The sequence below is a fragment of the Anabrus simplex genome, chromosome 3, assembly GCF_040414725.1.
Source record: "Anabrus simplex isolate iqAnaSimp1 chromosome 3, ASM4041472v1, whole genome shotgun sequence".
NCBI classification, from domain to species: domain Eukaryota; kingdom Metazoa; phylum Arthropoda; class Insecta; order Orthoptera; family Tettigoniidae; genus Anabrus; species Anabrus simplex.
Genome location: NC_090267.1, coordinates 523810904 through 523836027, shown reverse-complemented (window position 1 = coordinate 523836027; position 25124 = coordinate 523810904). Strand labels below are relative to the sequence as shown.

Genomic DNA, 25124 nt, shown 5'->3' with positions numbered 1-25124 from the left:
AGATCTCGTCACTATTAGTGACATTTTTGTCGAAAATTATGAAGGTATCGTCTACAAATCTCAGCCATAAACATACGCCTTTTATTTGTGTTATAATTTTTGTGTGTTCTATTGTGTCCATATAAATGTCTGCTAAGATGCCAGAAAGAGGGTCGCCCATCGCTAAGCCTTTTTGTTGGTAAAACTTTCCATTGAAAGAGAAAAAGTTGTTGCTTAAGACAAAATTTAGTATCTTCATGAATTCTTCAATTTCCATCTTACTAAGGCCGCTGTGTTTATTGATATTATCACTGATAATTCTTACAGTTTCTTTGGTAGGGATGTTTGGGTACATATTTACGATGTCATAGGAGCACATTGGGTGATTGGGTCGCAGCTTAAACTTGTTTTGTTTAAAATTTCGCAAAAAGTGAATGAATTTTTTAAAGGGTGTTTATTATTGAAAACGTAATGTTTTTTTAGGAAGCCGTGAATGAATTTTGATACTTTATAGGTGGGGCTGTTTCTACAGTTTATGATAGGGCGGATTGGAATGTCCTTCTTATGAATCTTTGGTAAGGCTCTGGCTGTCGGAATTCTAGGGTTCATGTTAAAAAGTTTTTGTTGTTCTTGTTCATTGAAAAGAAAGTTAGAACTTCTTATTAGAGTTTTTAGATTTCGCTGAATTCTCGTGGTTGGATCTTTGTTGACTATTGTGTATAGTTTGTCCTTAAATAAGTCTTCTGTTTTTTGAATGTATGTGTTTTGATCTAGGAGAACTGTGGATCCTCCTTTGTCTGCTTTTGTGACAATAATGTTGTTGTCGTCTATTTTCTTTTTTACGTTCTGGATCATTTTTTTGTGGTCGAAATTTGAATATGCGTTTATTTCTTCCGCTAGTTTTGGTAGTTTCTTTTTTACCTCAAATCTGGTATCATTTTGTGTTTCTAAAGGGAGGTTAGAAATGTTAGCCTCGATCTCAGCTACTGTGTTGATAATATCCGTTTCTTTTTTCTTGCTAGGCCAGTTATGTTTTAAGCCTTTATTCAAGATCCTCATTTCTTCTTCAGAGAACTGTACGTCTGTCAAATTAACTACTGTGGGTGTATTGTTCTGTGAGGGAGCCGCTTTTTGCGTGTCTGAACTACGTTTTGTTAACCGTGATTGGGATGCTTTTAATTGAGATAGTTTCTTGTCGAGAGTAACTTGCTTCCTATCCAATAAAGCAATCAATTTATTGTCCACATGTAGTTGGAAAGAGTTCCATTCTAACGGATGTAAAGCCTGAGCTAACGCTAAATGAACTCTATATAACTGCAGATTTAAAAGTGACATCTTTTTATATGACGCTTTGATTTCATTTCTTAACCAAATGTCGTTGACCTTGTTTTGAACTCTAATCGAACTTTGGTTAGATAAGTTTTTTCGCTGTGTAGGCTTCAAAAATTTTGGGATCAATTTTAGTTCTAGACACTGTTTTAGAAAGGCTATGTCTTTAGTTAGTTTACAAATCTTGACCTTAAGGTTGAAGTACCTATTTAAACGGTATTTTGCCAGGTTGGCTACCAAATTACAAGTAACAACTCTCATTATTGTTCCCTATTGAAGATGACGTTAGGCATAGATATCAAGGATAATTTAATAAAAAACCACCTATTCAATACTTTCCACGTTTAATGTGGTTATTATCTACATGATTTTATGTAGACTTATTTGGTCAGGTACATGTTTCACCCATTATTTTGGGCATCTTCAGCCTGTAAACTAACTAAAGACATAGCCTTTCTAAAACAGTGTCTAGAACTAAAATTGATCCCAAAATTTTTGAAGCCTGCACAGCGAAAAAACTTATCTAACCAAAGTTCGATTAGAGTTCAAAACAAGGTCAACGACATTTGGTTAAGAAATGAAATCAAAGCGTCATATAAAAAGAAGTCACTTTTAAATCTGCAGTTATATAGAGTTCATTTAGCGTTAGCTCAGGCTTTACATCCGTTAGAATGGAACTCTTTCCAACTACATGTGGACAATAAATTGATTGCTTTATTGGATAGGAAGCAAGTTACTCTCGACAAGAAACTATCTCAATTAAAAGCATCCCAATCACGGTTAACAAAACGTAGTTCAGACACGCAAAAAGCGGCTCCCTCACAGAACAATACACCCACAGTAGTTAATTTGACAGACGTACAGTTCTCTGAAGAAGAAATGAGGATCTTGAATAAAGGCTTAAAACATAACTGGCCTAGCAAGAAAAAAGAAACGGATATTATCAACACAGTAGCTGAGATCGAGGCTAACATTTCTAAACTCCCTTTAGAAACACAAAATTATACCAGATTTGAGGTAAAAAAGAAACTACCAAAACTAGCGGAAGAAATAAACGCATATTCAAATTTCGACCACAAAAAAATTGATCCAGAACGTAAAAAAGAAAATAGACGACAACAACATTATTGTCACAAAAGCGGACAAAGGAGGATCCACAGTTCTCCTAGATCAAAACACATACATTCAAAAAACAGAAGACTTATTTAAGGACAAAATATACACAATAGTCAACAAAGATCCAACCACGAGAATTCAGCGAAATCTAAAAACTCTAATAAGAAGTTCTAACTTTCTTTTCAATGAACAAGAACAACAAAAACTTTTTAACATGAACCCTAGAATTCCGACAGCCAGAGCCTTACCAAAGATTCATAAGAAGGACATTCCAATCCGCCCTATCATAAACTGTAGAAACAGCCCCACCTATAAAGTATCAAAATTCATTCACGGCTTCCTAAAAAAACATTACGTTTTCAATAATAAACACCCTTTAAAAAATTCATTCACTTTTTGCGAAATTTTAAACAAAACAAGTTTAAGCTGCGACCCAATCACCCAATGTGCTCCTATGACATCGTAAATATGTACCCAAACATCCCTACCAAAGAAACTGTAAGAATTATCAGTGATAATATCAATAAACACAGCGGCCTTAGTAAGATGGAAATTGAAGAATTCATGAAGATATTAAATTTTGTCTTAAGCAACAACTTTTTCTCTTTCAATGGAAAGTTTTACCAACAAAAAGGCTTAGCGATGGGCGACCCTCTTTCTGGCATCTTAGCAGACATTTATATGGACACAATAGAACACACAAAAATTATAACATAAATAAAAGGCGTATGTTTATGGCTGAGATTTGTAGACGATACCTTCATAATTTTCGACAAAAATGTCACTAATAGTGACGAGATCTTGGAGTCCCTAAACAAAATTGACCCCAATGTTAAGTTTACTAAAGAGGATGAGGTTAGGAATTCATTAAACTTTTTGGACTTAACTATTACACGCGGACATAATACCTTTCATTTTCGAATATTCAGGAAACCTACACACTCTCCCTTAACTATTATGAATTCATCCCTACACCCCAAGTCCCAAAAACAAGCCTCTTTCTATAATTTAATTTATAGAGCCTTAAAAATTCCTCTTTCTCGCAACAATTTAAAAATTGAACTGAAGTACATAAGGAATCTTGCTCAACTCAACGGGTTTAAAATAGAAATGGTCAACCGTTTGATTAATAAAATCAAAATTAAATTGTCCACTAACCTCATCCCAGAAAAACCTAAAAAAACTAGTTTCGCCACATTTACATATAACAACCCAGCCGTCCATCAGATCGCAAATACTTTAAAGAAGCACAATATCAATATAGCCTTCAGGACAGTTAACACCAATCGAAACATATTTTTTAACCACAACAAGGTCAATCACAATAGCAACCATTATTCAAGGTCCGGCATATATAAACTAACATGTACCCAATGTGATTTTTCTTATATCGGACAGACTGGCCGCAGCTTTAACACGAGATATCTGGAACATTATAACGCTCAAAAACACAATAAGTACTCAGCGATGAGCCAACATATGAGAGAAACGGGCCATCACTTTACATCCATAGAGAAAGATCTTACCATCATTAGAAGCATAGGTAAAGGGAAATTAATGAATGAACTGGAAAACCTACACATCTTTTTAGACCAAACCTACAATAAAAATAAAAATCTCAAGGACGTCAATGAAATTAAAAATCCTTTGTACGAATTAACACCTAGATTAATTAATATCGTGAATTCAGATCAAAACAAAATCCCTCAATTATTTAAATCTCCACACTCAAATGCTTCATCCATCAAGCCAAAAGTTAAACCCGCCCATATCGCTTCTAGAAACTCCCCTCCAGCAACAGCACACACGCCCATAGACCAGCCTACCCCCACTCTCCCTCCATGCCCCGCCCCTCCATTACCGCACCAGTACAACACCAGGAGTAGAAATGGTGATAAGACAGGCGCTGCCGGAACAGACAGGTCCATCTAGTATTAACTGAACAAGTAAGTCATTTTACAGTTAAGAGGTGTTAATTTAATACATTTTATCACAACGCGTGCTCTAAATTTTTAATTCAAAATTATTTTTCTACTTCATTACAGATATTCTTAAGATCCCTCCCAAAGACCAAGCAACACATCAACGGGAACAATTTTCACACAAGACTGTATCAAGTGTCTAGGATGTTTCTTCCCAATTAAGCAGCAGCCTAAAACTATGAAACAGCTAAATATTGTACTCTTGTCAATTCCTTGACGTTACATGAGACCCAAAGTCAAGACGCTAACAGTTTCATTCACAACGTTTTTGACCAGTCTACCTACAACAATCGGTTTTTAAAATCTCCACTTGTGCATGACAACACATTTAAATATTAGTTACGTCAAGAACCTGAAAATCGTGGGTCAAACAAGCTCCAGTTTTAATATCACCCCTTCTCAAGACTTATGATTTAAAAAAGAAGATCCGTTTCATTTTATTTTTATTTTTGAACATTTTAAGTTAACCAGAATAGAACTGCCAATTTAAACACATTTAATTTAAATTTATATTTTCAATCTTGACCAACCTACAAGCAACAATCAGTTCAAATCTCCGCTTATTGTTGACGACACATCCTGTCACCAGACACGGTACGTCAAGAACTCCATATGATATAGGGGTCACATAAACCCCGATATGCAATCCTCTTCACCGAAAAGAAGATCCATTTTAGTTTTGAACATTTTTCATATTAGATAGATTAGGACCAAAAACTTAACTGTATTAACTTATGTTTGTATATATTGTATATAATGTATATGTTGTATATAGTGTATATATTGGTATGTTTAGATTGGTTAAAAAGGTCCCAAACCTTGACCTAAAGGTTGTTTACAGGCTGAAGATGCCCAAAGTAATGGGTGAAACATGTACCTGACCAAATAAGTCTACATAAAATCATGTAGATAATAACCACATTAAACGTGGAAAGTATTGAATAGGTGGTTTTTTATTAAATTATCCTTGATATCTATGCCTAAGTGTTATGAGTGCGATTCACAATTTTCTGATGAATTTATTGTTAAATCAGATTTATTTGTAATACAAGGCGAACAAGCAGAAATTCCTAGAGATAGATGGAAACTGAAAACTGGCGCTGTCCCTCATATATTCCCCAATTTGCCACAATATCTCACGAAACAATTAAACAAACGAAAATCATCCCTAAAAGACAGCCTCCGAAGACTGAGGAAGGTTCAAGAAATAAATCACACAGGCCTCACCACGAATTAAATTTTGATGCTTTTTCTGAGAGTGCTACAAGAAATGAAATAGATTCATAAAGACAATAAGTTCGCTTAGAAACAAACTAAAGAGACAGGGACGTAATATAATGACTATCCGTAATAAATTGAAAATAGCCAATGCTAAAATTTTGTTGCTAGAAAAACAACTAAGAGATTCCAAATTACAGCCAAATTATTCAAGTGACCCGACATTAAGCAGAAAGCAAAAGGTGATTATTGATACCATGCTAAGAAATAAGGAAGGGATGAGATATGATAATGAATTCCTTTTAGATAGTCTCTTATTTAAAATTAAATCACCTAAGGGATATAGACCAAGCGATTCCAACTGAGGTGCTCCCACAGCCCTGGCAGCAGCACCGTTGAGGTGGTGGGGGAAGGAGGGGAAGTGGCAGAGGCAGAACCACAGGTCGTCAAGTCAGCGTGCAGCTTATGAAAACAATATTATTTATGACAGTTCTGTGAACACATTAACACACAATTTATTCTGTACATACTTTGCGTCCACCTTAATGTACATTTAGCGTTTAAGTCCATTGCTGACATCGTTTTGTGGCAACTAATTTACCAATAATGGGTACAATCAAGTTGGCAGTAGAAATTCTAAGTTCAGCCTCTAAGTCCGCATCAGACAGAGAAGTCTTAGTTCTCCATTTATTTAAATTCAGAATTGAAAACATCTCTTCTTTTGCGATTTTCAGAGCAACAATAGCCCATAACGTGCTTGAACTGCACCTTCTAAAGTGTTGGGTTCAAGTATCTGTGGGACAGGAAGATAATTAAAATAATTATCTTTGTGGGTTCTTTTTTGCAATAGGTCTTATGGCGATGATGGGATAGGAAAAGGCTAGGAATGGGAAGGAAGCGGCCGTGGCCTTAATTAAGGAACAGCCCCAGCATTTTCTTGGTTTGAAAATGGGAAACCACGGAAAACCATCTTCAGTGCTGCCGACAGTGGGGTTCGAACCCACTATCTCCCGAATGCAAGCTCACAGCTGAGCGCCCCTAACCGTGCCGCCAACTCGCCCAGCGGGTTTTCTTAGCAGCACATCTAAGTCTAATAATAAACAGTTCTTAATAATACAAAACCAAAAACGAAAACAAATCTCCTAAATTGCATGTAAAACAATTCCTAATGAGTAAGTTATTACTTATCTGTGAAGAACTTGACAATTCAGATTTTAACTTAGCATTTCAATCGGTTCTTGCTCCGCCAACAGTGTCATCAGAGGTGAAAGCATGTTTATTGTCGTCGAACAGTTAAAGACTTTACGCTTAAGATGACATGACAAATTAAACACTGAGCTTTCCCTTCGGTATTGAGAACAAAATATGAATCCACCCATGAAGGATTAAACGACATCCAACTGCTCCGCTATCTGTTCTATCGAATAGATTCTACTGAAAATGACAACACACAGAGAGAGAATGAGAATGAATGTACTGTCTCTTACGTATGCATGAACCGGCCACTGCGTGGGGCAGGTGGGGAAGGAGGGGAGCGGGGCTGCAGAGTGCAGCGCTGGTGCGCCCCGGGACTAAGTGCTCGAGTTGGAAAGGCCTGATATAGACAGTGTTTAAGGCATGACATGCTTCCCCTTCCTTCGGAGGCTCACCTACGAAAATTAGTTAAAGGTCTTAGGTGCCCTTGCGGGGTGAACACCCATGCCATTAGTGCTATTGAGAACTATTTCTGTGATGAGAAGAGTGAAAACAATCCCACGGGAATTCTCATATATGACGAAATAAAACTGAGAGAAGAGGTTCAGTTTAACACCAACTCATTAAAAGTTTATGGATTCGTAAATTTAGGAGAACATTCCCAAGAGCACGGGAAAAATAAACTCTCAAATCATGTGTTTGTGCCCCTATTGCACAATTGGCTTCGACAGGTTGCTGTGCATGCAAGCCGAAATTTCACACCCGGTGATATTTTGTGACAAATTTTAATCCAGATGATCTTACAATTGGAGCAAATTGGCACTAGAATTATAGGTTTCACCTTAAACATAAGTCAGTGTAATAAAACGGTGTGGAAATGTTTAGGAATAAATGGGAAAGAAGGGAATGTCGTGTGCTCTATTTCTAATCCTTCTGATTCTAGTAAGAGACTCTGGGCCTTTTCAGATGCTGTACATATAATTAAGTGCATCATAAATAATTTCCACGACAAAGAGCAAGTCTATTACAATAATGAAGTTGTGGACTTGAAATTCTATTGACAAGTTTTTGAAATGGATAACTGCCATAAATTTGCAGGTTTGAAAGTTTGCCACAAGCTAACGTCTGCACATACAGACCCCACTTCATTTCAGCGCATGAACGTGAGACTTGCTTTTCAGTTAATTAGTAACTGTTGCAAATGGTATAAAGTTGTTTAGACAGATAAACTCGGAGGAATTTAAAGACAGCAAACCGACAAACGTTCACAAGGGAATTAAACATTCTAATAGATATATTAAATACTTCTACACCAGCAGGGGCTCTTTATAAAGATTCAATAGGGCATCAAACCTTAATAAAATGGAGAGATAACCTCAGTGGGAAGAATAATACTTTTATAAATAAATGTTTTATTGCGCACAAATGTGCATAGACAAAATTCTTATGAGCAATCGTCCGTACAGAATTTTGTTTAGGATTCTATTCTCAGTTTACACTTAAGTACGTGATAGCGTTCACAAAGTTTGCCGCATCTTTTGCACCTGCAGTCCGGACTTGGCTCATGAAAGCTCGCTTTAATACACAGGCGTTGGTGAGAGTCTGGTCACAACTCATAGCCTCCCTGAGTCCAGTTGCGGTTGATCATCGCATCACATTAGTAAGAGTCCCACTATATGATGTCTCTCTTTTGTTGAAGCTGTTGTAGGAGTTCCTTGTACGCTGGGGTGGCCGGGAGCAGCTCTTCCACAAAGAATATTTCCCTCGACAGTTGGTATACGAGGCGTGATGGAGTGTACTTTGACAGGCAAAGTACTTTCTTTAAATATAATGCTTTCACCTTCTCTATACTGTGTAATTGCCTCTTTCCAAGATATATCCATATATTTTCTAATCCATAGTGGCTACAGGACTAGCCTTAAGATGAAATAACTTGATAGCACATGAAAGTGAGAAATGGCTCAAAGATCTGATGTCGTTAATGGATTTTATGGCAACACTTAGTCGGTCTTTTACATGTAAAGAGAACACGCTCCCCGGTGTTTGAAAAGTGACTCCTAGGTACTTAAAATTTGTGACCAACTTCAGTTGCTGGTCATTGATTAAGAATGTTCCCCGTTTTCCTCCTTTTCTGAAGGTCAAAGAGACAGTCTTATTTTCATTTAACCTCAGCTGGTTCTCTTCTGCCCATTTCGTAACTTTATTAAAAGTAGTCTGCAAATCCAACTGAGAAGTTGACGTCAGAACCATGTCATCTGCATACATGAGAATATTGACATTTTCTGAATCTATTCTTTGTACGATATCAGCTGTGGCGGCAATGAAAAGCAATGGGCTTAGGGGGTCGCCTTGAAGGACGCCAATGGTTTGAAGTATCGGATATGACTTGGTGATGCCATCACTAATCTCTACCCAGTTGTCTGTAAGGAGATTCTTGATGATTGGAAGCAGATAATAACTAGGTCCGACGATCTTTCGCAACTTCTCTAATACGATAACTCTATTGATCGTATCAAAAGCCTTAGAATAATCAATAAAGATTGCATGAAGTTTTCCCTTTGGAATTGCGAGAGCTCTGTTAATATACTGTTGTAGACAATCGATTGCTTGAATGGTTGATCTTCTTCTTCTGAAGCCAAACTGGGAATCTGGGAGCTTGTCGTCTATTAATATTGTGAGGCGCTTACATACTAACTGAGTCAGTGTCTTTAAGGGAGTGCATTCCAGAGCAATTCCTCTGTACGAATTAGGGTCTGCTCTATCACCTTTGCCCTTATACATCATTTTTATTGTGGACTTAGGCCAGCTGTCTGGTATCCTACCCTGTTGTAAACATTCATTCAATAACTGGCAGATGGATTCTTTCAACACTGGGAATATCCCTTTCAAATGTTCATTATAAATGTTACCTGGACCATATGATTTCCCATTTTTTAGGCTGTTAACAGTTTCTTCTATTTCTTCAAGCGTAAATTTCTGAGTCATTCGGGATAACTGTTGGGTCGACATGAAAATTAATTGGCCGCGTGTCCCTCTCCTGAAGAATTGCACGAAGGTGCGCTTCCCAGACAGCCATTGGCATATTACGAGAAAACTTTGGCTGTTTAGGACGCAAAGCTTTGTAAGGGTCCTGAGTAGCCCCTTCAATTAAACATTTTTCTTCCTTTTCCAAAAACGTCTGAGGGGCTTGTTTAGCTATGGCTTTATATTCTCTTCGTAAATTGGCGTAGTACTCCAGCCGTTCTTTTGTGCACTGCAATTTTGCTGCATGCAGGGCTGACAAAGCTGTTTTTCTTGCTTTGTAGCAGGCATCTGTAAACCATGGTTTTGCTTTTCTATTGTTAATTACTGTAGGAGGTATTGCCTTCTTAAGAATTTCCTCCAGTTTTAAAGCAGCCTGATTCAGAGTCCCTTTGTTTAGTGTATCGATTATTGCTTTGTTGTCTGATTCCTCTAGTACTGTTTAAAGACTGTAACTTCTTACTGTGATTCATACAGTTTATTTGCAGCATTGTTTTGCTTCAGAAAGAACTGTTGACTCCCTAAGAGTAACAACTGAGAGCACCATACAGGTGTCCACTAGAGCGGCACTTTGGTATACTACGCTCATTAAGTTGTGACGACCACCCTTCAACAATAGATTTTCTGAATTTACACATCTTGCAGTCTATTTATATCCCAACCAAACTTGCCCTGTCATCGGGCAGTAATTGTGAGCCCAAATTTGAATGGACATTGACATAATTCGTCAATCAAATGAGAACACTGACTAAGAAGACAGGAGAGACAAATAAGGCTGTAGTAGAAAATGCACAAAATAAAATAAGGCAAGCAATAGACTTCACTGAGAACATGGATGACCTCTTATCGGAATGGGAGAACAATTTAGGTCTAATTAACAGCGATAGCCGAAGTCCTGCAAAGAAGTGTGTGATTTATTATCTAGGACGATATATAGTACGCAATGTATCCAAGGTCACAAAATGCCAAATGTGTCAGCCTGCTTCACGAAAAGCCTACAGAAGAAATACTTGCCACAGCCCTCACATTTATTAGGGACTACAGCAATAAATACGGCACTGACAGCACTTTCCTCAAACATCCTTCAAGAGCAGTTTATAATGTGTTCGTGCAAGTTGAAAGTGTAGTGGAACAAAAACTCTCCTGTGAACACAGTGTATGGGGTGATATATTTTACGAGTGTTTGGACAGTTTGCACAGTATCACTATTAATTCCAAAGAATTAGGATGCTGCGATGACTGTGTTGCGGACATTATCCCTAAACTTGTGTTACATTATATGAAATGTCTATTTTATTTTGTAACAAGACAGACGAGAAAGGAACTGAAATCTTCCAAGACCACAAAGTCTACCAGGAAGGTATCTAAACTATATGACAACTGACTTCTGGAATGGTGAGCAAAAACATAATATTTTGCTAGCAATAATTGTATTTTATTCGTACGCTGACTTGTAAGCTCAAGCTCAAATACTGCTGGGAGAGCGGCCTAGCGGAGGAACCGATGAACTAGGAGAGTGATGACACTTATTTCTTCTACTCGCTATGATTACAATTAAAAACCCCTGACCCAGCCGGGACCTACGGGTGACAGGTGGACGCGTTGCCCCCTACACTGCGGGGCCGGACTTATGTTAAACCTACATTATAACTACAATGAAAGTTTCAGTTCGCTGCAATGGACCTTCAGCAACTACGTACTCACTGTCTGAGCTCCAGAAAAACGTTGCGAATGTGGACAAAAGAAAAGTAAATATTTCCCCGCCATTGCTTCATGGCCTTTTCATATTCTACACTACAATGATAGCAGCGGCTTTCTCCAACAACCGTACAAATAGTCAGTGGCACGTTAAGGGAATTACTATTATTTTAGCAGCTACTTTCCTTCAAACTTTCAGAACATATGTCATCTTCTGTGAAACTAACTGTAATACAGAAAGTTTATACTGAGATGGTTAAAGCCCTGAAGCCCTGTGAACACTGGGGTATCTTCCAAGAGAAACAAGTTCAGGGAGCGTGTGGTGTAGCTGAACATGACCAGCAGATTAGAGCAGATGTAGGATGCACTTGTTACGAAGAATAGGGTGGCATGGAGAGCTTTATCAAACCAGTCTATGGACTGATGACTCAAACAACAATATAAATATAATTTAAGTAATATCAATAGCTGACCATAAGGTCTTCTCACACATCACTTACCGTCATGAACTTTTTCAAAGTTGAATGGAGATTCCGGAGAGGATTTATCTCGCAGACAGGTACATGTACTTCAGTTTTTTCTGAGAGGAGAATATGAATACGATTGCTGAAAGGAACAAAAGATAATCAATCTTCAACACACTATTGACAAGCTGTTTGGCAACAGTAATCAGAGGGGAAACATGGAAGAGATATGATACTGGAGGAAATGAAGGCGAGGGCATGAAATTGAGAGACTCTAATACCCTCCGTGACACACCACATATCAACGAGAACACTACAGTATGCAACAACCTCACACACACTAAAAACAAAAACTGTACTAAATAATCATGTCTACCACCACGTCAGCTGTTAACCATTCTCCTCACGGCGTTGACAGCAACAACAACAAAAATCCACCACGAGACGAAGAGCACTGTCTGTAGCTGGTACACTGTGAACTGATATTCCTTGACCGCTACAAGTTACAGTAGATCGCAGTGTTGGCCATAAGAGTACAAACCATGGTGAACACACACAAATAAAAGCCTTTATTTTCTGTGGCGAAGTTAGGGCTCTTGGCCCTTTCTTACACTTAACCGATTGACGGACGGCAAATGTACAAGAATGCAAAAAAAATGAGGAGGGCACAAAAGAATACATGCAAATAAAGAATGCAGTAGATAGAAACTGCAGGACAGCTAAGAAAGAATACCCGACAGAAGTGCAAGGATGTCGAAGGTTGTATGGTCCTAGGAAAGGTAGATGCTGCATACAGGAAAATCAAGGAAACCTTTGGAGAAAGGAAATCTAGGTGTATGAATATTAAAAGCTCAGATGGAAAACCACTTCAAGGGAAAGAAGACAAGTCAGAAAGATGGCAGGAATATATCCAACAATTGTATGAAGGTAAAGAAGTAGATGATAGGGTTCAGGAATAAGAGGAGGTTGTTGATGCTGATGACATGGGAGACCCAATTTTGAGGTCAGAATTCGACAGAGTTTTGAGAGACCTAAATAGGAACAAGGCACCGGGAATTGATGACTTACACTCAGAATTACTGCCTTAGGAGAAACCAGCATGGAGAAGTTATTCCGTTTAGTATATAAGATGTATAATACAGGAGAGGTGCCATCCAATTTTTGGCAGAATGTCGTTATACCTATTCCCAAGAAAGGCTGTGCTGAAAAGTGTGAAAACTACCGCATCATTAGTTTAGTATCTCATGCCTGCAAAATTTTAACATGTATTGTTTACAGAAGAATGGAAAGACAAGTTGAAACTGAGTTGGGAGAAGATCAGTTTGGCTTCGGAAGAAATGTAGGAACACGTGAAGCAACCCTGACTTTACGTCTGATCTTAAAGGACTGAATTAAGAAAGACAAGCCCATGTACATGGCTTTCGTAGATCTAGAGAAGGCATTCGATAATGTTGATTGAACCAAGCTGTTTGAGATTCTGAAGGTGATCGGGATCACGTACCGAGAAAGGAGAATTATCTACAATCTGTATAAAAATCAGTCTGCAGTGATAAGAATCGAGGGCTTTGAAAAAGAAGCAGCAATGCAGAAAGGAGTGAGGCAAGGCTGCAGTTTGTCCCCTCTCCTTTTCAGTATTTACAAAGAACAGGCAATAAAGGAAATCAAAGAGGAATTTCAAAGGGAATCACAATCCAAGGAGAGGAAATCAAAACCGAGATTTGCCGATGATATTGTTATTTTATCTGACTCTGCAAAAGGTCTGGAGAAACTGCTGAATGGTATGGAGGACAGAGTCTTGAAGAAGATATACAAGATGAAAATAAATGAGCCCAAAACAAAAGTAATGGAGTGCAGTCGAATGAAGGCAGGTGATGTAGGAAATATTAGCTTAGGAAATGAAGTCTTAAAGGAAGTAGATGAATATTGTTACTTGGGTAGTAAAATAACTAATGATGGCAGAAGTAAGGACATAAAATGCAGACTAGCACAAGCAAGGAAGAGCTTTCTTAAGAAAAGAAATTTGTTCACCTCGAACATTGATATAGAAATTAGAAAGATGTTTTTGAAGACTTTCGTGTGGAGCGTGGCATTGTATGGAAGTGAAACATGGACGATAACTAGCTCAGAAAGAAAGAGAATACAAGCTTTTGAAATGTGGTGTTACAGAAGAATGCTGAAGGTGAGATGGGTGATAGAATCACGAATGAGGAGATACTGAATCGAATTGGCGAGAGGAGATCAATTTGGCTAAATTTGACCAGAAGAAGAGATAGAATGATAGGGCACACCGTAGGACACCCAGAACTTGTACAGCTGGTTTTTGAGAGAAGTGTAGACCAAGATACAAATATGGCAAAGAGATTAGAGCAGATGTAGTAGTTCTGTAGAAATGAAAAGGTTAGCACAGGATAGGGTGGCATGGAGTGCTGTATCAAACCAGTCACACGCATGCAGACATCAGCAGTCGCCATATCCCGCGATGTTCCTGTATTTCTCGTTTCTCCACGCATTTTGGTGTATTTAGAGTTGGTTTAGGAGGTAGTCGTGTGTACTGGCGCTTTCTTAGGCTAGTTATCAGCTATAAATTTCATTTTTGTTCTGTACTGAAGAGCAATTATAAAAATAAATTGACAAAAGGGTCCACCTTTTCAATACAATATATCAAGTAAATGATATTACATAAGACATATATGTCTCAAAGTGCATGTGTTGGGCACAGCAGCAGAAGGCTCTGATATCCACTTAGGAAGTAAGTCGTAGTCTGGTGGATTTGTGTGCTGGAGGACGAGTGGCCCAGCGATGAGTGTTCTGCTATAACACTTGTCTCTCTGTCAGGATGATTCCTTATCATAAGCATCTTTGATTGTGCTCGTCGAAAACTGTTTGGCTGTAAGAAAGAAGTTCTCCACTCCTTAACCTGTGCTTTCAACTGTGACTCAAAGTCTCTAAACTATGTTTCATCAACAGCAACATTTCAACATGAGTCTTTGTGTTTCAGCAACTTTTAATGTCCATGCTTCTGTTCAGCAATCAAGCAGCAAAGGACCCACTGAAAATATATTTTTCTCTTCCTTAAATCAGTTGTTTAAAAAAGGAAATACCAAAACTGCACCATCTACCTGGGAATAAGACTTCTTTCTCATGGGCTTAAAATTCTGGAGAAGATCTTGGAGAGCACATTGTGGCCGTACGTTCATGCAGGACGCGAGAGCAGTGCAAATGTTATACGAGCACTGAACCAGCTGTCTTGTTGAAAGGGGCCTATTTTCTAGGTCATCAGCCCCTAATCTACGAGGTGGAAAACAATGAAAATTTAAAATTTATCCGACTAGAATTTAAAATGATTATGAATTTAAAATAATCAGTAAATCTAATTTGCAATGCCTTACTTTCTCATACAATGACAGAAAATGATTACAGTAGAATCTTGAAGTGCAATCATACACATAATTCTAATTAGAAGTTAAAATACACGAACTGAAATGTAGTTAACAGTAAAATAAAAGCAACAGGCCACTAGCCTGGACGACTCCTCATCATTTTGCAGGATGAGGGAGATGGTACTACGGCGCCAATCGACCAGGTCCACGCACTCCGTAAGGATGCGTACCACGGTAAGGTGACCGATGCAAGTACACACCCCCCCTTCAGTAAGAAGGAGTGCACCTTGGCTGATCGGAAGAAGACATAATACCACTGCTTCCCTCCGAAAAGACCAAAGGGGAGTTTTTCATACCTTCGTAGTTCCTTTTAACACTCTCACCTTATTTTCATAATTTATAACTTTCATTTCCATGTTGACGTTTAACTTGTATAATAAGAATCAACTGAGGGATGTTCCACCATTCAACACTTTATATAATACATAACATTTATTAATTGAAAACCAGTTTAGTTCATAGTAAATAAATCAAAAGGATCTTAACAACAATCAACATGAAATCTGCCTTAAAACACACTTAAAATGGTTGACATAAAAACACATTCATATTTAAAGAACGTCCTAGGATCCAGGTCACATAATTGTAGTGAGTTTGTACAATGTTGAACAGAGTGTTACGATAATATATAAAAACCTTAAGTCGAGGAATACTGTGAAGTTCTTATTTGCTACTGTGGATATAAAAAAATGTGTTAAAAAATGTTCAAATATTCGTAGTGGAAACGGCGATGAAGGATAAAAAGCATGTACCAAAATTGACGATCTTGTAAAGTGCCGTTGAAAATGTTGCTGTTATTGTTGTTGAAGTACAAGTTGTATGGTACAGTATGGTACATGCTCTATTGGTGGAAAAATATCTAATTCCCTTCTTAGGAACTTAGAATTTCCATTCGGAATTGCTAGGTGGGCAATAATTCCATTGTGGCGTTTTATCTCCCGTATACAGTTATCAGACTGTGCCACTTATATAGGGCTTCTGATAAGTTCACCTGCATACACCCCAGCGTCAGTGGGTAGGGTCTGACATATCCCACTCTGATGAGTCTAGTGTCAGACGTAAGACAAAATGCTGGTTAATAGAGCAAACTCCTGAAAAGCCTTACATCTGATCTGTGTGGTACAGTGTCGTGAAAGGTGGATGTCTGAGGAAGAAGCAAAAAGAAATGAGAACTAATATATGTATTCGGAAAGTGGTTTGATGGTACTTACTCCCTTATTCCTCGCGCTCGTTAACCTGCCGCCCATGTCTGCGAGGAGCTTATTGTTGGCTTGTTTTGGATTGGCTGTGGTGTGGAGGGGATGCGAAAGAGTGGGGAAGTGGTCCGTTTTCACGCTGTTCTGCCTAGATACCTCTCGAGAATAAGGGGGTGGATGGCCTCGTAAAGTACGCTTGTTTTCTCAATGGATTCATTCAGATTGTGATTAAAATTGACTCGTTGATCCAACGATATATAAACCATTTCCATGATATTGAATAGAAGTCCCTTTTTCATAATTTCAATAATTTGCAAGTCCTTGTCTATATCAGAAAACTTGTGATTGGATTCGTGCATATGTATTCCCATGGCAGAATGCCTGATCTGTTCAATGTTCCTTACTATTAAAGCAGCTGCCTCTGTGGATCAGCGGTAGAGTGTCGGCCTCCTGATCCCAAGATAGCGGGTTCAAACCCGGCAGAGGTCGTCGGATTTTTGAAGGGCGGAAAAAAGTCCATTCGACACTCCATGTCGTACGATGTCGGCATGTAAAAGATCTCTGGTGACACATTTGGTGTTCACCCGACAAAATTCATGAAATCTCAGCCATAGACGCCCAAGAGAGTTTCGGATTACTCGGTCTGCCATCTAGTGGGGGCCTAGAGTAAAACGGAACGTCAAAATTGACGAGCAGACAGCCAGATGGCGTCAAATTCAAATGTCTGCACACGGTAGCTGAGGCCATACGATTATTATTATTATTATTAGTATTAAAGCTTCTCCTTGTATGTTCGATATGGCTTACTAAACACGACTGGCGCTGTAATCTGTAAGTACCTGTCAGATTTATTCATGGTCCCTGGATTGTGGAAGTGAGATGGACTGTTGTTGGTTGTCCTGAGCACTATTTTTAGCCTGTGTTTTTTAAACAAGTTTGTCATTTGGTATACAGAATCCTTGTTGCAGATGAAAAATACAGTAAAACCTCGTTAATTCGAAGTCGTTGGGACGCAAAAATCGGACTTCGAATTACGTGATTTTGAATTAACCGCCAACACGTACTTCGGAAATGCCAACCCTTGCGGCGTAACAATATATTCTAAGACCCGTTACTGCATGCAATTAACCTTGATTCATAGTTTAAAGCTCTCAAATGCCATGAAAAAAAACTATTTCCAAATGTATCCAACAAGGTGCATTTACAGTATTCAAATAATGCACTTGGGTAACTCACCGGCAAACATAACCACACGCAGTGAAATCAAAAGAAAGAAAACAAGATTCAAAGACGAGGAGAAATCTATACTGGCTCCCCTGTGCAAGTGCTTTATTCATTGCATTTTAGAAGCCTTGTGCCTCCACGGAAAGCACCCGATGCCCCTAAAATATCTCGCCTATCGAACTTTCCTGTGACGAGAGGAGAAAGTCTCTGGCTTGCGTCCACATTACAACAGTACAGTGACTATACTTGTACGATTTCCCACCATGGCACTTCTAAGACCCATTAATGCATGCAATCACCTTGATTCTCAATTTAAACTTTTCAAATGCCATGGAAAACACTATTTCAGAAATGTATCCAAGAAGGTGCATTTACATTATTCAAATAATGCACTTGTATATAACAATGGCAAACATAACCTCACACAACGAAAGGAAGAAAAACACGATTCAAAGACGTGGAAAAATTATGCTGGCTCCCCTGTGAAAGTACTTTCTCTTTTGGATTACCGTACTGTTTGCATTTTTGAGTGCCTTGTACTGGCATGGAAAGTGCCCGACACCCTTAAAACATCGTGGCTTTTCGAATTTTCCTAGGACAGGGGAAGGAAGTCTTTTGCTTCCGTGTGCAGCGTGCACTGCATAGCAACACAGTACATTTGCCGGCTGGCAATTCTCTCCTTTAAAACCATAAGTCTGTTTGGCCTCAGCATTTAAAAACATAAAACAAACAATGCACACTGAAAATATTGTTTGGTGCGTACAAAGTGATTATAGGCTATAAGCCAAGCTTTTTCGCCAACTGTCGGCATCGCCAGTGTTCGCAGATTCTACCTCTACGTGATACGGTGGCGTTCCTTAAAACACCGAATACAAAATAATTACGATTCCGCTCAAATATGAAGCACAATGTAGACACACCGAAGTGGGTGAAAGAGCGCAAAGTTACCCCTTCACGCTCCGGAAGACGCGTTCTTTCATGACGCGGAGAATTTCTGAATTTAAATTACTCTGTAAAATACTATTTTTTTCAAAATGTAAAGGAAGTTTCGAATTAAAAGTCCTAATTTCGGTAACAGGACCGACATTGTTCTTCGATTTACGAATTATCAGTATTTCGAATGTTTCCGGGAACGAGAGGCTTCAAATTAGGTGAGATTTTGAATTAACCGATACAAATTATCGAGGTTCTACTGTAACTGTCAATGAACCTTCTGTAATAAGCTACAGCCAGTTGGGATGGGATAATGGTACACTTTTCATGGGAATTAGGCTGCACTGAAAATTGTTTGATAGTATTGTTGGCTTCCTGCGTATATCATAACACTGTTGTGACTGTTTCCAATGTGAACTGTACAATTATCTTGTTTTTAACGGGATAATACGTACATACATTTTCAGTATAAACTGTTATGACTTTCAGTGTTCAGTCTGCAAGCCTCTGTGAATTTACTAAACGTTGCCACAAGCCTCTCTTTGCAACTAATGCTGTGGCCTCATTTAGTTCTATACCACTTATATATAAATCGTGATAACCGAGTCTAACCACCGTCGTCTTGGTCTCCCTCTACTTCTCTTACCCTCCATAGCAGAGTCCATTATTCTCCTAGGTAACCTATCCTCCTCCATTCGCCTCACATGACCCAACCACCGAAGCCGGTTTATGCGTACAGCTTCATACATCGAGTTCATTCCTAAATTAGCCTTTATCTCCTCATTCCGTGTACCCTCCTGACATTGTTCCCACCTGTTTGTACCAGCAATCATTCTTCCTACTTTCATGTCTGTTACTTCTAACTTATGAATAAGATATCCTGAGTCCGCCCAGCTTTCGCTCCCGTAAAGCAAAGTTGGTCTGAAAATAGACCGATGTAAAGATAGTTTCGTCTGGGAGCTGACTTCCTTCTTACAGAATACTGTTGGTCGCAACTGCGAGCTCACTGCATTAGCTTTACTACACCTTGATTCAATCTCACTACATTACCATCCTGGGAGAACACACAACCTAAATACTTCAAATTATCGACCTGTTCTAGCTTTGTATAACCAATCTGACATTCAATTCTCTTGGATTTCTTACAAACTGACATCAATTTAGTCTTCGGGAGGCTAACTTTTATTCCATACTCATTGCACCTATTTTCAAGTTCCAGGATATTACACTGCAGGCTTTCGGTGCAATCTGCCATTAAGACCAAGTCGTCAGCATAGGCCAGACTGCTTACTACATTTCCACCTAACTGAATCCCTCCCTGCCATTTTATACCTTTCAGCAGATGATCCATGTAAACTACGAACAGCAAAGGTGAAAGATTACAGCCTTGTCTAACCCCCGTCAGTACCCTGAACCAAGAACTCATTCTACCATCAATTCTCACTAAAGCCCAATTGTCAACATAAATGCCTTTGATTGATTTTAATAATCTACCTTTAATTCCGTAGTCCCCCAGTATGGCGAACATCTCTTCCCTCAGTACCGTGTCATAGGCTTTCTCTAGATCTACGAAACATAAACACAACTGCCTATTCTTCTCGTAGCATTTTTCAATTACCTGGCGCATACTGAAAATCTGATCCTGACAGCCCCTCTGTGGTCGGAAACCACACTGGTTTTCATCCAACTTCCTCTCAACGACTGATCGTACCCACCCTTCCAACATGCCAGTGAATACTTTGCCTGGTATACAGTAAAACCTCGTTAATTCGAAGTCGTTGGGACTCAAAAATCGGACTTCGAATTACGTGATTTTGAATTAACCGCCAATTCGCAATTCAGAAGTACCAACCCTTGCCGCATTACTAAATATTCTAAGGCCCATTACTGCATGCAGTTAACCTTGATTCACAGTTTATACCTTTCAAATGCCATGAAAAAAGAACTATTTCCAAAATGTATCCAAGAAGGTGCATTTACAGTATTCAAATAATGCACTTGGATATCTCACTGGTAAACATAACCTCACGCAACGAAAGAAAGAAAGAAAGAAAGAAAGAAAAAAAAGCACGATTCAAGGACGAGGAGAAATCTATGCTGGCTCCCATGTGCAAGTACTTTATTATTTGGATTACTATATTGTAAGCATTTTAGATGCCTTGTATTTACACAGAAAGTACCCGATGCCCTTAAAGTCAAACTTTCTCATGACTCTATCCTTGTACGATTTCCCGCCATGGCACTTCAGAAATGTAAACACTTGCCGCGTCACAAAGTATTCTAAGACCCATTAATACATGCAATCACCTCGATTCACAGTTTAAACCTTTCAAATGCCATGGAAAAAATTATTTCCGAAATGTATCCAACAAGGTGCATTTACAATGTTCAAATAATGCACTTGGATAAATCACTGACAAACATAACCTCACGCAATGAAAGAAAAAAAATCGCACAATTCAAAGACGAGGATAAATGATGCCGGTTCCCCTGTACAAATGCATTATCTTTTTGGATTTCTGTCCTGTTTGCATTTTTAGATGCTTTGTACTAGCATGGAATGTGCCCGACGCCCTTACAACATAGTAGCTTATCGAACTTTCCTATGACGAGGTGATAAAATATCTCGCTCCCATGTGCATTGCAACGCACTACTATGACCCCCATCCCTCACCCTTGTACGATATCCCGGCTGGCGATTTCTCCTTTAAAACCATAAGACCGTTTGGGCTCGCGTTAAAATAAGGCAATGCAGTTTCACCGGCATGACAATATTGTTTGGTGCCTACGAATTTATTATATGAGCCACGTTTTTTCGTCAACTGTCGGCATCGCCAGTGTTTGCGGATTCCGTTTTCCCGCACACTGCCTGTTGTGCGATATTACAGCGTTCCTTAAAAGGTTGAATACAAAATAATTCCGATTTCATTCAACTTAGCAATCATGAAGCGCACTGTAGACCCATCGTAGTGAGTGTAAGTGCGGAAAGTTACCCCTCCACGTTCCGGAACGAGCGTTCTATTATGAAGGGAGCGGATAACATACTATTGTTTTAAAATGTAGTTTAGAATTAAAAGTCTGAATTTCGGTAATGGGGCCGACATTGTACTTCAAATTACGAATTATCCGTATTTCGAATTAAACAATTGAAATAACATGCAAAACTGTATCTCATGTTTCCGGGAACGAGAGCTTCTTTGAATTAGGCGGGATTTTGAATTAACTGATTTCGAATTGGAAGATAGGAAAACTTAAAAGGGTCCACCTTTTCAATACAAAAATTTTTGTATTAAGTTTCCCTATCTTCCATTCTCAGTTCAATACGGACAAAAATGAAATTCTTAGATTTGAATGATTTCGAATTATCGAGGTTCTACTGTATTATCCATGAGGTACCTCGATAGTTGTTGCAATCCTTCCTGTTCTCTTGCTTATAGATAGGAACAATTACTGCTTTTGTACAATCTGAAGGTACCTTACCAATACTCCACGCTAATCTTACTACTCTATGAAGCCATTTCATCCCTGCCTTCCCACTATACTTCACCATTTCAGGTCTCATTTCATCTATTCCTGCTGCTTCATGATAATAGAGTTTATTTACCATCGTTTCCACTTCAAGCATAATTTGACCAACATAATTTTCCTCCTCCCCATAAGCTTGGCTGTTCGCAACACCACCAGGAAGATTTCCTTTTACTTTTAGAAGATGTTCAAAATAATCCCTCCATCTCTCCAGTGATTCCTTGGGATCTATTATGAGTTCACCTGAATTACTCAAAACACTGATCATTTCCCTTTTCCCTCCCTTCCTAAGATTCTTTATTACTGTCCAGAAAGGTTTCCCTGCTGCTTGACCTAGCCTTTCCAGGTTGTTACCAAAATCTTCCCACGACTTCTTTTTGGATTCAACATTTGTTTCGCTCTCTTTCTTTCATCTACGTACAAATCGCTGTCTGCCCCGACCCTTGTTTGGAGCCATTTCTGATAAGCCTTCTTTTTACATTTACAAGCAGCTCTCATTTCCTCATTCCACCAAGATGTTTGCCTTTTCCCATCTTTACACACAGTTGTTCCTAGGCATTCCCTTGCTGTTTCTACTACAGCATCCCTGTATGCCACCCATTCACTTTCTATATCCTGAACCTGCTTACTGTCTACTGTTCGAAACTTCTCACTAATCATATCCATGTACTTCTGTCTAATTTCCTTGTCCTGGAGATTTTCTACCCTTATTCGTTTGCAGATAGATTACACTTTCTCTACCCTAGGCCTAGAGATACTTAGTTCACTACAGATCAGATAGTGGTCTGTATCATCGAAAAATCCCCGGAAAACTCATACATTCCTAACAGATTTCCTGAATTCGAAATCGGTTAAGATATGGTCTATTATGGATCTGGTACCCTTAGCCTCCCATGTGTAGCAGTGAATAGCCTTATGCTTGAAGAATGTATTCGTAACAGCTAAACCCATACTAGCACAGAAGTCCAGCAAACGCTTCCCATTCCCATTAGCTTCCATATTTTCCCCACATTTACCAATCACCCTTTCGTATCCTTCAGTTCTATTTCCAACTCTCACATTGAAATCGCCCATTAGCACTATTCTATCCTTGCTGTTGACCCTGACCACGATGTCACTCAATGCTTCATAAAACTTGCCAACTTCATCCTCATCTGCACCCTCACATGGTGAATACACTGAGACAATTCTCGTCCTAATTCCTCCAACTGACAAATCCACCCACATCATTCGCTCATTTACGTGCCTAACAGAAACTATGTTGTAAGCAATGGTATTCCTGATAAACAGCCCTACCCCATACTCTGCCCTTCCATTTCTAACACCCGTCAAGTACACTTTATAATCTCCTATCTCTTCCTCGTTATCTCCTCTTACCCAAATATCACTCACTCCTAGCACATCCATATGCATCCTCTTCGCTGACTCAGCCAGTTATACTTTCTTTCTTCCATAAGCCCCATTAATATTGATAGCTCCCCATCGAATTCCATTTCATTCGCCAAGTTGTTTCCAAGGAGTCCCTCGCCTGTCAAATGGGAGTGGGACTCCGTTACTCCCATAGGTCCGAGGCTTGCTTAAAATGTTCTGAGCTCGGTATATTCACGAAGTAGGATGCTACCCTACTTACACATAGTGAGGATCTCTCCTCTAATGGGTTATGGATCACCTAGCCGCCTGAGCACAAGGAGGGCCGTGACTCAGAATATGTCCAAGATGCCCACTCCCATTCCATAGCAACTGGTATCCCGACTCTCAGGACCACTTACTAGGTCACTCAGCCACTGCCCATGGTTCATGAACTAGGACGTTACTACAGTAACCCACACCATGAACGGGATAATATATCAACAAAACGGCCTTCCAATGGAGTCTCCAGCATCGGGCGTTATGGCAGACATTTATTTCGACCATCTGGAGAATACACACATCAGCAAACTGGAGCACATTTTCTTCTGGACAAGGTTTGTCAATGACACCTTTACAATTTTAGATGGAAACATAGCAACAGGCAAACCATACTGGGGCACTAAATACCCAGAGAGGATCATGAAGAGCTTGAAATCAGCAACAAGCCTGATGTTTAGTAGTACTCAAAGTGGTAAACATTGTCAAGTGATAAAATATAGGACACATGAACACAAGGAACGAGGTAGAATCAACTGAAGTACAGATGGTTCTACGAAGACTGGATCAAGTCAATGGTAACTCTGCGGACAAGGAAGCTTCAAGGCCTAAAGGCCTGCCGATCTAAGCACCTATGTCAGCCTCTTGCTGTAGCAGTCTACAGACCTCTCAAAATGGCAGCATGATGATCAGTTTTGTCAAATTGGAAGCTAAAAGTTGAGAGACCACTCACATGAGTCTCAAAGAAATCACCGCCAATGCTTCTGAAGGACAATTAACTAAGCTTATAGTAGGTTCCACCTTTTCAATACCTTTACAATGTTGTTATCTGATGTTTACAACATTATTTATTACAAATTACAGGACATGTTTCGGTGTACAATTTTTAACATCATCATCAGCTGCACGAAAAGTGTATAGAAACTTGGCGGTCAAAACAATGAACAGCATATTATCATACTTAACTCCTTATATACAGGTAATAGAATGATGTTATAATTAAATTTAGCATCTTATTATGCTAGGTTAAAACTAATTTGCATGACAAGGAGATTCTTGCAGGTCAAAATATAAAATTCTTCATTTGGTATATGAATGCTCTTCGGTTCCTTAATATCTATAACATTATACACTCGTAATATTGGTTTCACATGCGATCCTAAATTAGAGGATTGAAGT

The 25124-nt window shown here is 39.0% G+C and overlaps 1 protein-coding gene across 2 annotated transcripts in view; it reads right to left on the bottom strand.

The window, feature by feature from the left end:
• Positions 1-25124, bottom strand: part of LOC136866583 (8-oxo-dGDP phosphatase NUDT18) — a 115995-nt gene that overhangs the window by 61181 nt on the left and 29690 nt on the right. For both annotated transcript variants that reach the window (XM_067143682.2, XM_067143681.2), the window contains exon 5: positions 12038-12143. In XM_067143682.2, the coding sequence (XP_066999783.1) occupies positions 12038-12143 (106 nt within the window). The remainder of the gene's footprint in view (positions 1-12037; positions 12144-25124) is intronic.